A 12,159-nucleotide genomic window follows, 5' to 3' on the forward strand; every position below is an offset into this window, starting at 1 on the left:
TTTGTGGTGACATATACTCACATTTGTGTGAGGTAAAAAAGGATTGAACTTTGTACTTCACGGAGTCTCGCTGGAGTCTGTTATGGTAAAATCGAACCTTTGAAGTTCACCAAGTCTGGAAAATTTCCTCAGAAAAGCTTGAATTATCATGCGAGACTAAATTAATGCGGCCCTAAAAAATTTATCTACTTCTGTAAACCCGTGGAAGGTCGCAAGTTTTCTGGTATTCGTTGGTTTAAGCAGATGGCATGCATTGCGGCAGTTAAAATTTTTATGTAACTGAATAAAGGCACCCAGAAATATTCCTGTTCTGTCAGCAAAAGCAAGATGCACGGTTTAGCTGTGCGATAAGCCCGGTTGACAAGGAGTGCAGTCACCGAAGCCGGATTTGTTTTTTTTTCTTTGTTTCAGTTTACATTGATGAACAACAGTGCCCCATCTCAGACGCCGTATCGTGCATCTCGGTCGAACACCTTCTTTGTGATCGTCCTGCTTTTGGCCCTGTTTCTTGCTGTGATTCCATTTGCCTACGCCCTAGTGGAGTGAGTATGCCGGCGGTTTGTTTTCGGTCCTTTGCTTCGCCTGATTTAGAAACAATGCCGCCACTTCTGCATGCATCTTTTTCTGCATCATGTCAACGTTTCTGGCCGCTATTGAAATGAAACATTGCATTTTAAGAAAATTTGATGCTTTGTGCTTGTTGGCTGAGATACGTTCAGTAGTCAGTAGAATTGGATGAAAGGCAGTGGTCAGAAATGTATGGACATCTAGACAGCCCATCTTTGTGAGCAGGAAGTGATGGAAGGTCACCTTTAGGTGAACCACGCGTGACTTACAGGGGAGTGACACTCTGTTTGATGTACGAAATCAACGGCGAAATTGGGGCTTGTTACAAGGCACGAGTTTCCTATGTTTTTACTCGGGATTTTTCCTAAGGATAATGTTTGTGTTTGACACAGCTTGGGATTTGAAACATCCGGGTTCAATATTTCTGGGTTTGACTGTATTGCTCCGAACACAAGGACAACAAAGCTTCCAGTGACTTGGGACAGAGCTCTCTTGCTGGGCCCACACACCATTAAAACATGCATCATCCTGTCACTCTTTCAACCTGTTGTTTGGCTTCCCATCATGCAACAGTGTCAAACTTCCTTTCTTAATTAAAGGGATACGAGGACAAATCAAAATTAGCTTGTATCAATATGTATGCCGAAATTCTAATTGTGAAGCTGTCACTTTCACTGAAGGCAGAACTTTTATAAATTAGAAATGGTGGGTAATGAGACGCAGATGTTTTCACTGCCAGCCAATTTCGCGAGCAAACTGTGGCGACGTCAAGAGAGATTTTCCACGCGGATTTTTGGTGATAAGCAGCAGCACCACTATTTGCTTCCAAATGGGGACCACGGAGTAAACGGTTTTCTTCGAAGATTCAATCGAGTGGCAGAAATGTTTTTGAATCCCATTTTCTTTCCGAAAATTGTGCCTTTTAGCTCTTCACTAATAACATGAATGAGATGCAGTGTTTCTCAGGGCCCCTTTTTTAGGAGCGGCCATTTGGAGACACTTGGCCAGTCCTGGAGTGCGACGGTGAAACTTTTTCTGTGCCACACCCTCGTGCAGGATTCAGCCGTCGCTGTCATGTGGACCCTTTCAGCAGTACCTGTACACCTGGCAGGTGGTGCCTGATTTGATCCGCTCGTGGAGTGACCACCCCTGGGGATGGTATGTCGTCAAGGCCATCGACTTCCTCACCAGCGTCGGCTTTGGCGTGCCGGTCGTCGTCGTGCTGGCGTGAGTAATGGCCCTAGTGAAACTTGCTCCGGGCCGGGCTTGGTCCGTAATTAGAGGAAATTGGTAGTTCAAAAGTTGGCGAAGATTTACAAAGCAACATAAGTGCAGTGGCATTCACGTGTATTTCGTGCTTGCTCGCTTGTCCTTGCCTGCTAATCTGATGTCAAGTTTAAAGCAAATCCAGACAATCAAGTATAATTTTCTCTTGATAATTTGAACTCAAAAGGGATTTACAATTTTTGGGATATTTCTAGTTTGAGCTTAAGAGCAACCAATCTAGTACAGCTGACGAGAATAGAGTGTCAGTTCGAACAAATCAGTTTTTTTGGGGGGGGCAGGCAGGTTAGTGTGGCATTGTAGGAATAGTGCAAGAACTCTTGAACCAAAAGTGAAATGAAATGTAATTTTTACTGCACATAATTGAGCTCATTAAAAAGGTTGTGAAATGTGCAGTAGCAAATCTGTGCCTTGAGTAGGCGCTAAAAGGTCCTGCATAATTTGCTGTGAATGCATTGCTACTTTATCTGTGCTGCTACTGTACTGTAGCAGTGCATTAAATGTAAATATTGCTGCAAACCAGTGTTTAAAGAGTTTAATTTGGAAAGATATAAAGATCTCAGGCAGAAGTCGTGATTTTGTGCCACGCGACCTCCTCGGAGCATTTTAGTCTGAAAGCACTTCTAGCCTAGCATGATATATTTTGTAAACGCTGGTTTACGGGAAAGGAAAGGTGCAGTGTCTGTCGCACCTTTTCTGTGGACACCTGACCTGCGCTGTAAGGGGAGGGATGAAAGTGGGAGTGAAAGAAGAAAGAAAGAAAGGAAAAAAACAGTGCCATTGTGGAGGGTTATGGAATAATTTCAACCACCTGGGGATCTTTAACATGCACCAGCATCACACAGCACACAGACACCTTTGCGATTCGCCTCCATCAAAACCAGCAGCTGGCAGTTGGGGTTGCACCTGAGTAGTCCGGCTCAGTGGCCGAACGTCTTAGCCGCTGTGGGCCACTGCAGCGGATGTGGACTTCGCTAATTGCTGGATTTTGTCCACCTTACCGAGCGTTGCTATGGCAACAGTCAAGCCTGGCTCTGCTACACATGGTTATGCTATGACTTGCTATAAATGACCATGGCTACCGTGAGTACCGTGACATGACTTTGGTTGAGGTCAAAACTAACCAGGCCTAAATTAACACTAATTAAACTTTTGTGATGAGGAATTACACTACAGGTAACTGATCATGTTAAGCTTCGTTAAGCCTAAAGGTCTGAAGGTCATATTGCAGTAGTGTGGCGCTGTCTGGATGCACATTGGCCTAATTAATCCTTCCGAAGCTTAATTAATCTTCATAATGTAGGCCTAATAGGCTTAACTAACCTTATTTATAGTGTGAAAGCGCTTTTAGCTCTCATAAAACTCACATTTATCTATGGCTATGCCACCGTTGTCTCTTTTTCTCCGAAAGAGGGCTGAACATTTCTGGCAACATGTTTGATGCTTTGCTTGTTTATAACATGGTTAGATCAGGAATGCACCATATATATATATATATATATATATATATATATATATATATATATATATATGTATATATTTATTGTAATCTGTAGTGAAAGGGGTTTTGCTGAGTGTTTTAACAGGGAATATAGCCCTCTGTAAGCTGCACGGCGAACAACACGAACACAGCCAGTGTAGGCACACAAGCGAGCTCGAGCAGTGCAGTGGCACTGCTCGTATATATATATATATATATATATATATATATATATATATATATATATATATATGCATATTCTTTCCTAGTAGTCACTGTTGTGTCTCTACCTTTATGTGTTGTGTTCTGAGTGTTGCATTGCGACGTAACTTGTCTTTAATTATATGCCACCTAGTCCCAAAGCAAGCACTACCAAAATTTTATTATGTTTTGATTTTTAACATCACATCTTTTTATGAAGAGAAGAATGTCAGATTGATCCCAGCTGCTTGGAGGTTTCTGGACTTTGAGCACCGACTCCACTCAAGCTCTAAAGAAATTTATAGTTAGAAGAAAAATTAAGCGGCTGCAAGTTGGTCTATCTGTGGTGCAGTATGTGAATTCCTTCATATTTCAGGGTCAGCATATACTACTATTACTCTGTGGCGGCTGCACATGCTCACATGGAGAAAGTTCTCAAGGACAAGCTCGTCCTTGAAGGAAAAGACAAGCAATTCCTCCTGGCCAGGATCACCGAAGTGGCACGACAACGACCGTCGTCCACGGCATAGAGGCTGGACAAGGGCTCATCGTGGTTCTTGGGAACACGGCACTTGATATGACCCGCTCAAGGCTAAAGTACGTTCTGAGCCACCATGTTCTGCCGCACGGTTGGAATCTCCAAGGTATCGAGGTATTTGTACCGATCTGTTTTAGAAGCTCACAGTCTTTTTCATGGTAGATTTAAGGCCTCTGTGTGGAATTCACAACGCTGAGTGCGCGAATTTCATTTGCTGTGTTTTTCAATGTGTTGCCAAAAAATGGGCTCTCTAATGACATTCTGTCGCTGGCCACTGCTGATTCTGCTTAGAATTTGGCGCGGTATAATGTAGAGTGTTTGAAACCAATTCCGTTCCAATTTTGAATTTGCTTCCTTTCATCATTCACCGAAATGGTATCATGCACGCCTATCACTGGACTAGGGCCAACTTCCGAGAGCAAATGCATTGGCACAATGTCACTTAGGCAATATAAAGAATATTGGAATTGGTTTCAGGATCATTACATTGTATATTCTGCAAATAGTGAACTCTAATTTACTGGAAGGTTCGATATATCGAATTGTACCACACCCTTCCATGTGGAGCTTCTCTAGCATTTTCTGCGATCACATTTTGCACGTGGAGGTAGGTTGGCTGCGCGGACCTGGGCACCTGCGCTAGCTTTGTAAAACCGCGTAACGAGGTGCAGGGTGCTTCAATCTCTCGTGCTCATTTTCCAAGCGAATCTGCTGTCATGCGAATAACGCAGCTTTCGGTGCACAGTTTGTAATGCACTGAAGCCATCCTAACCGACAGAAGCCTGGTGGTAGTTCTCGCATGGGAGGCTTTGCTCAATTTGCTGCCGAATGTGTTGGGAGACCTGGTGTAGGTTAATTTTAATAAAAGGTCATTTTATTTATCATGTACTGATAACAGTACTATTGGACCTCCTATCATAAGCAGTGGCTAGATTCAAGCTCTGTCCGCCATGATTTGAATTCAAGCAGGCTAGGCCTAAGAACTTTGGCGGGCATCTAGTTACAGGAAGCACGTCACTAGCTTGGATGCAGTGTATTCTTGCTTCTAACTAACAGATAAGCTTATCTACTGCCATTTTTTATGTATTGCATCATCAGTATGTCAAACTATTTCGGGATTTCATTTGAGTTCAGTAGATCTGGGACCGATTATGGCCCTGTATGGCAACGACAGTTGCCGCATTGAGAAACGCCAGTGTTCTGAATTGTAATTGTCCTGAGTTGACTTTTATTTGACAGCAGTATATTGAAACCACTGTCGACATTTGGTGTTTGTGCTCAGTTTTATTCGTGGACGGAGAATGACTTTAACGTTTTTAAAATCCTTACAGCGTAGTCTGTTTGCCTTGTGTGTTATATTTCTACATTCCTCTCGAGCTATGTGCAGATGACTGTGATATGGTTAATGTGAAAAGGTGTATTTTATTTAGTTAATGCAGCTTTGCAAGCTGCAAAAATAGTATAAAACTTTATCCTCTTTGCCAGCTGAAGAGACCTTGAAAGAGTGCCATCAGTGAAAAGATGGAAAATGACTTTGGCTTTTTGTTGAGAAGGCAAAAGATTTTGCTCGATTCGTTCGATTCTGAAAAAGAGTAAGCAGGTTAGTTTCACGGTTACGTTCGTGAAGCTTGGACAAGCCGACATGTTGCCAATTTGTTTACTGTGTTATGTTGCGTTTGCGACTGTTTCAAGGCCTCTCAATGTCATGAGCTCAAAAGTGCTATTTATCTGAGCACGCGGTTATTTTTCTGTAAATATGGCACACTTAATAATGGGCTTTGTGCTTGGTTGAGACAAATGCTAAAGTTGTTATTAGCCCATTAGCGACTTCGCAGTGCTCGGAATAGTTATTCATGTGTTCTCTTCAAGGTGATTGTAGTGATTTCTTCTGGTAAGTTTATATTCAAATGAAAGTTGCGCACAAGTCTTGTCGACTCTGTTGTTGCAGTGCTCTTTAAAAGTACATGCTGAGGTTGTGTAAGCTTTTTACCAAGTTGCCGATCTTAGCTTGTTGCTGTTCTCACTTGTTGGTTTGCAGTGTAAAGAAAACATTTGCGGTTGTAAATAGTGTTGTTTTTTACGTGAAGGATTTTTATACACCTTTTCACCAAATAAATTATGCTGTCTGAATGTGTTGAAACTCATGTGAAGCTTCTTTTCTTCAAAGACGCTGGCCTGCGCTCCAAGGCAGATTTATGGGTCTGTCATGGATAGTGTGATTGGGCGTGTTCTGTCCCATTTTAACCATTAATTGATTGGATGTTTTCTTTTTATCGAAAAATGAAGATCAGCATGGCTTTTTTATGCAAAATTTCTCTCCCTGCCCCCTCTCCCGCACTCGCTTAATCTGCCTTTATCGTTTATGCTGGCTTATTATATTGAAGTAGGGAAGGGCAAGTGAATAGTGAAAGTAAATAATAGGGCAGTTTGTTCATTCTTTACTTGCTTTATTTGTGGATATTGGTCAAACCATCAATCAAATGTGCCTCCTTTGTCTGTAAAAGACAGTTTAGTTTAGGGGGTGTAATGTCCAAAAAAGACTCGAGCTATGAGAGACGTCATAGTGGAGGGCTCCGGAAATTTCGACCACCTGGGGTTCTTTAGCGTGCACTGACATCGCACAGCACAGAGACGCCTAGCTTTTCGCCTATACAGAAAAGTGGCCGCTGAGGCTGGGATTCGATCCCGCATCCTTGGGCACGGTAGTCGAGTACCCTAACCACTGCACCACCTTGGCAGGGTTTGTCTGTGAAGGAATGCACTTAGGACCTTTTAATCGCCTGTATTAGCCATGATGAATTTGTACTGTGCTGTCGTGTTACAGTAAAAATTTATCATTGCTAATACAGGTGATCAAATATTTCTAAATGCATTCTTTTTGTACCGAACAAGTAAGTGAATTGAGTATGGTTCATTCCACACCAAGTGATCTTGATTTTGCTCTCGACCGTCTTTGATTTCTTTTTAATGAATGTGGTACACTGTGTAACCATAACAAACATTATCCAAGTTTTTTTTTTTTATTTTTTAGCTGTTCCCATTATTTTAAGTTTGCTAGTGCCAGCAAAACCTAGTAAAAAAAAAATTGCAATAAATTTGTTCTCGAATTGAGCTCGAATTGTTTGATTTGTGTTTAATCTAAACCATACAAAAAAAAAGTACAGAAAGATGTAATTTCAATATTTTTTTTTTAAATTTCGTGCTCTCACAGTAGTAGTTTCAGCTGTTTTCCTAAGTTGTCCAGAAGGCAAAGAAGCCTTTAAAAGTATGTCAGAGGTCAAACAACGTCAGCGAAAAAATTCTCAATTTGTGAAAGTTGGCTTCTTGAGGCACATTCAGCCATGAAGTTACGTAGTGAGGTGCTTCCAGTAAAACTATGAAAAACAGTAATTCGCAAAGTTTTGCTCAGTGTCATTTAGTACTGAAAGTTTAGTTCAAGTAACTTTTGTTTTGAGCGAGAAAATCTTGCAAGTTGAGTCCTTGCATTCAACCATGGCATTGCTCCAGCTACCAGCACTGCCATCATGTTTAGATGACCTCGTCTAGAACGATATGTGGGTGACCTGGATGCAGTTCTCTTCTCTGTGAGTTCGAAGAAAGATTTTTATTTTAAGTAGTTTTTTGTTCAATTCTGACATATTAGAGAATGTTGAAAGAAGTAAATGCCAGTTTTGCTTTGATACCTGCAGAGTTTGTCAATTCAATGATTGTTCTTTATCCATTTTTGTTGCCGCCTTAACTTGCTCTTCTGCCGCAAAGGGAGGGCACTTGCCAGCCATTGGTGTTTGGTTGTCACACTAGCAATGACACACTGTATTTGTAAACTGTTTGTTTATATATTTGCTGCCACAAATGAACCTTTGCGTTACGTTCAGGTAAATATAGTATTCGATCATGCACATTTTATAAAAGTGTCAACACTCCAATGTCTGAGTAAGGTGTTGAGCGGTATTATATTGCTTAATTTCAAATAATGAACATTTGCAAATCCCAATTTGTAAATTATTTCACTTGTATGTTTATGTACAATGTTTTGTGTAATGAAAGTTCCAAAGCAGGTTCCAGAATCAGGCTGGCTTTGGCCGGTTAACTTACTATTGGAGTTATTGTGAGTAGGGAGAGGTAATCTCTTCAGTTTGACAAGGATCATCTGTCTGTCAGGCCAAGTTTGCCCATCTCATAAACCAGAAATTGTATTTGTCACAACATTGATGCCCCAGAGTGCAAGCCTGTAATAATTTCAAGGGCTTGGATCAGGAACTGGCCTTGAATATCACTGCTAAGGCTGTCAAACTGAGATAAAGTCAAGGAAGTATGCACATCTTATCTCCTGTTCGTTGTGTTTGCAGAAATCGGCAGTCTATCTTGTATACTCTGCAAGCGTCCAGATTACGTGGACAGTTTCAAAGGTCACGCGGGGCATGTTTGCGCAGGCGGGGTTGTATGCATTCTCAGTGCGGTATGCTATTGCACACTGCAGTATTTGTTGTCGCTGCAATAGCAGCATTCATCATTTACACTTTATAGTCAGTTCTGCGTAACAAAGAAAAGGAAGGAGTTGAGGTATAGGTGTATTTACATTGTTTGGAATGGTACTTCAAATTTCTTTCCAGGCAAACATTTGTTCTTGCTGGTTTTGAATAGAAATCGTGCCTTCATTAAAGTAATATGTGCATTGAGCTCAGAGGTTGAGAGGCTGAAGCTTGTCTTGAATGTCTGTAATCTAGACTTGCTCTTGATGCTTCATTATGCTGATAAAATTTCGGTCTCTCTCAGCTTTAGCGTTTTCCTTGTCTGTCAAAGATGCCAGCCTTTACCAGGTGCATGAAACACCCTTTGTGCAAAGTGATCCCTGAACGCTTATCGGCTCTGCCGTTAAGGGGAGCAGGTCAGAGGCTTGAGCTCTCGAAGGGGCCGTTATCAGTGACAAACCGATAAGCTGTATGCGTTATTTCGGGCAGCCCTTATGGCATGCACTCCTAGTTGCTGCCACAACTTGATCGCGCTAGGTGAGGGAGATTGGCCAGCGGTCTGTCATGGATAGGAGAAACTCAGAAAGGCTTCGGCAGTACGAACCCAATGTGCGAGGAAGAGAGCGTCTGGATTATGACGAAGGTTACGGGCACGAAGATTCGCAGGATTATAGAGGCCATTCATCTTTGCACATCGATGCTGATTTGCGAAGACAACGTGAATGTCATGAAGGAGCACGGAGGCAGGAGCATAGAGGTATACAGCAAAGGTCGCATGAAAATGGCAGATATGAGCCAAGGAGTGAGGTGCGTGACCATCCATATGACAATGATGTGCGAGAGAACAAATACCAATGGGACAGTGGCTACGATCAGTATCTCTGTGAACGAAGGTACGGTTGTGGAAATGATTACGAAGATTGCCGTCATGGTGGCTGGGATACAGAGCATGGTGACTTCAGGCAGAGTCATTACAGTGACTTCTACGAGGACCGGAAGCGGAGTGCAGTGATAGGATATGAGCATTATAATAAAGAACTGCGCGACGGTGCATGGAAAGGAGGAGTAGGTAGTCGGCATGGTCTCATAGCAGGTGAGCCCAGTGACGACCTTTTTGATCGACAAGGCCGCAGTGAGAAATATCCGAGGAGCGGGGAGGTGAATGATAGTCCCGATCGAAACCACACAGCTGGTGGAAGAAGGCGGCTGACAAGGGCAGACGCTGATGCAGCCTATGCCAGAGATTACTATCAGCATCACGGTGATAGGTGTTACACCTCAGTGAGCAATGAGCGCGGGAAGTCTGCTGATGCTTTCGATACTTACAAAGACAGTTGGGGTGAAAAATGCAGAACGAATGAAAGGTACGAGCAGAACAAGAAAGACTCTAGGTACTCTCGAAATGGTCGTCCTTTTGTCAACGCAGTAGATGATCATGATGAACTGCGTGATAGTAGTAAGTTCACTGACTACTACCATGGCGGTAGGGGAGAAGGTTACCATCGGAAGGCTACTAGTAACTGTGAAGGTTACTATCGAGAAGATGGTCTTGCAGATGTGAGGAGGCATGACAAACGAAGGTTATCTGATGAACGAGCTCCACTCCATAAGTCGCCCTCTCTCGAAGAGCAGTGGAGGCATGCGGACAGCTATGAAAACGAACACTATGTGTACAGAAACTGTGCCTATGAAGATGATGATGGTTACCATAGAGAGCGCTACTCTGGTGGATGGGACAGCTCAAGAAGGGGCAGGAACAATTTGTCTCGTGATCAACATATACGGCAGGAACACAACAGCAGAGAGGAGGATCATTTCTCTTACGATGAACAGAGAGGCGCTGTTGGCAGCCTGCCGCGTCAGAGCTCAGAAGGGTATGTGAACCGGAGATACAAGAGTGAGCAGATGGATGAAGATCATCAAGAAGAGCCATACTGCACTGATGCTACCTCTGAACCAATGCAAAGTTCTGTACTGCAACATGCTGGAGAGTACATACCAGAGCTTGTGCCCACGAGGCCACCGATTGTGCGGGAATGTTCAACAACCACCCCGCGGCGAACACCACTGACGCCAACAACTTTTGCCCCCAGTGGCGAAGCCAATGGGAACATACTTCACATTCCGCGGGGGACGGAAAGTGACTTGCAGCATCGAATGGGGCCACGAAGGAGAACGGAATCCTTAATGACTCAAGGTACCCAAAGGTTTGCCACAATGAAAAATGCCAGAAGGATAGCGGAAGAGATGGGGATGGAGCAAGCCACGGCCGATGCGAGGGCAGAGGTCGAACAAGCGGAGGAACTTCTTGAGAAGTATGAGGGACGAGTTAAACGCACTACTTGGGCCCGTAGGTACGTGCTTACCACATTCTTTTTTCTGATCCTGTTAACACGTACAGCTAACATTGAAACTGATGGCATTATATGAACATCCTTGCTATGTTTTTTCTTTAATTAACCAGGTGTAGCACCATGCTTGGGTAGTCATATGCTTACCTATGCCATTAGTAGATAGCATTTTTCTAAATATAGTGTCAAGCTGTACTAACTAAAGCTCTACATTTTCCAATTCTCTCTTTATTTATAGAAACCAACTGCAGAGATCACCAGCGCAAGAAGGGGACAAGTTTGATGTGTGGGACCTTAAAAGTTTCAAGGTCTGGTGATTCGCTATTATATCTGCTATGGTTCTGTTTAATTTCAAGCGTTTTGTGGCCACTCTTGTATTATTAATCAATTGGGCCAGTTAAGAACTTCATTATTGACCTGAATCCTGTATTTAGTGGCCAAAAATAGCAAAAAAAATAGAGGAAAGGCTCGGGAGTAGGGCATATTAATATGCCTAAACATATTACTTTGTTTTTTGCCTCCCTCTCTTGGTGCCTCTGCTTTGTCTACATCACACATCCCTTTGTACTGAAACATTTGCGTCTCAGTGTACTTTAATTTTTTCATAACAGTACCTTTTTTCATTGCGATGGTAGGCGCATAATATAAAACAGCATTGGCTGCCTGTGGAACTGAGAGACGACATGATGAAGTGGTTTGATGATATCCCTCTTGCAGACTGACATGGCAGTTATGAGCATGCATGAAAAAGGTGCATTCCACCCAGCTCATTGCAGATACTGTCGGTTTCTGCGAAAACTAGGTTTTTAAAATTTCACAAGTGTATCGGGACAGGGGGGACCTCTCGTGGCTGTTATTGTTTAAATTAATGACTGTTGTACATTAAGCCAGGTCGTGCATTCTTTTAATTCATTTACATTAGGATTCCCAGCATCGCCAAACGTTTGTGGCTTTGGAATTGGTCTTGGGATGTCCAGGCATCCTCCTACCATTCCCCATCAGCCTACTAACCTTTCCTCCCTGAAGGCTTCCACTCACTTCCACCCAACCTCCAAAGGGCTCCCCTCGCGACACACCCAGACAATAGCAGGAGTCTTCTGATAACGCTGCACAGCAATGAAAGCAAATCCAAAGACACAAATAGGATGCCTACCAGCTCAAGCTGTGTACCTGTGCAAAGGGCAGGGAGACTCTAATGTTGATGCATACACCTGTCCATTAATAGTAATGGTCACCTGCAACTTTCTTTTAGTGTGCTAGCATTAA

General features: G+C 42.9%; 2 protein-coding genes across 4 annotated transcripts in view; both read left to right on the forward strand.

The window, feature by feature from the left end:
* The window catches only part of LOC146189708 (transmembrane channel-like protein 7), a 37,608-nt gene extending 31,402 nt beyond the window's left edge, over positions 1-6,206 (forward strand). For all 3 annotated transcript variants that reach the window (XM_084604484.1, XM_084604482.1, XM_084604483.1), the window contains exons 18-20: positions 412-542; positions 1,624-1,794; positions 3,909-6,206. In XM_084604484.1, coding sequence (XP_084460610.1) covers positions 412-542; positions 1,624-1,794; positions 3,909-4,062 — 456 coding nt within the window. In that variant the 3' untranslated portion in view covers positions 4,063-6,206. The remainder of the gene's footprint in view (positions 1-411; positions 543-1,623; positions 1,795-3,908) is intronic.
* Positions 6,207-9,106: 2,900 nt separating this feature from the next.
* LOC146189709 (uncharacterized) lies at positions 9,107-11,017 on the forward strand. Its single transcript, XM_084605325.1, has one exon. It carries the CDS (start codon positions 9,107-9,109, stop codon positions 10,970-10,972), a length of 1,866 nt encoding a protein of 621 aa, XP_084461451.1. The 3' UTR covers positions 10,973-11,017.
* The last annotated feature ends 1,142 nt before the right edge of the window (positions 11,018-12,159 follow it).

This window comes from Amblyomma maculatum, chromosome 5 (assembly GCF_055883805.1).
Source record: "Amblyomma maculatum isolate TAMU_Amacu chromosome 5, ASM5588380v1, whole genome shotgun sequence".
NCBI lineage: Eukaryota > Metazoa > Arthropoda > Arachnida > Ixodida > Ixodidae > Amblyomma > Amblyomma maculatum.

Bases quoted from the DNA above. Each gene is read 5' to 3' on its own strand.
- LOC146189709 (XM_084605325.1), top strand. From the start codon at position 9,107: ATGGATAGGAGAAACTCAGAAAGGCTTCGGCAGTACGAACCCAATGTG.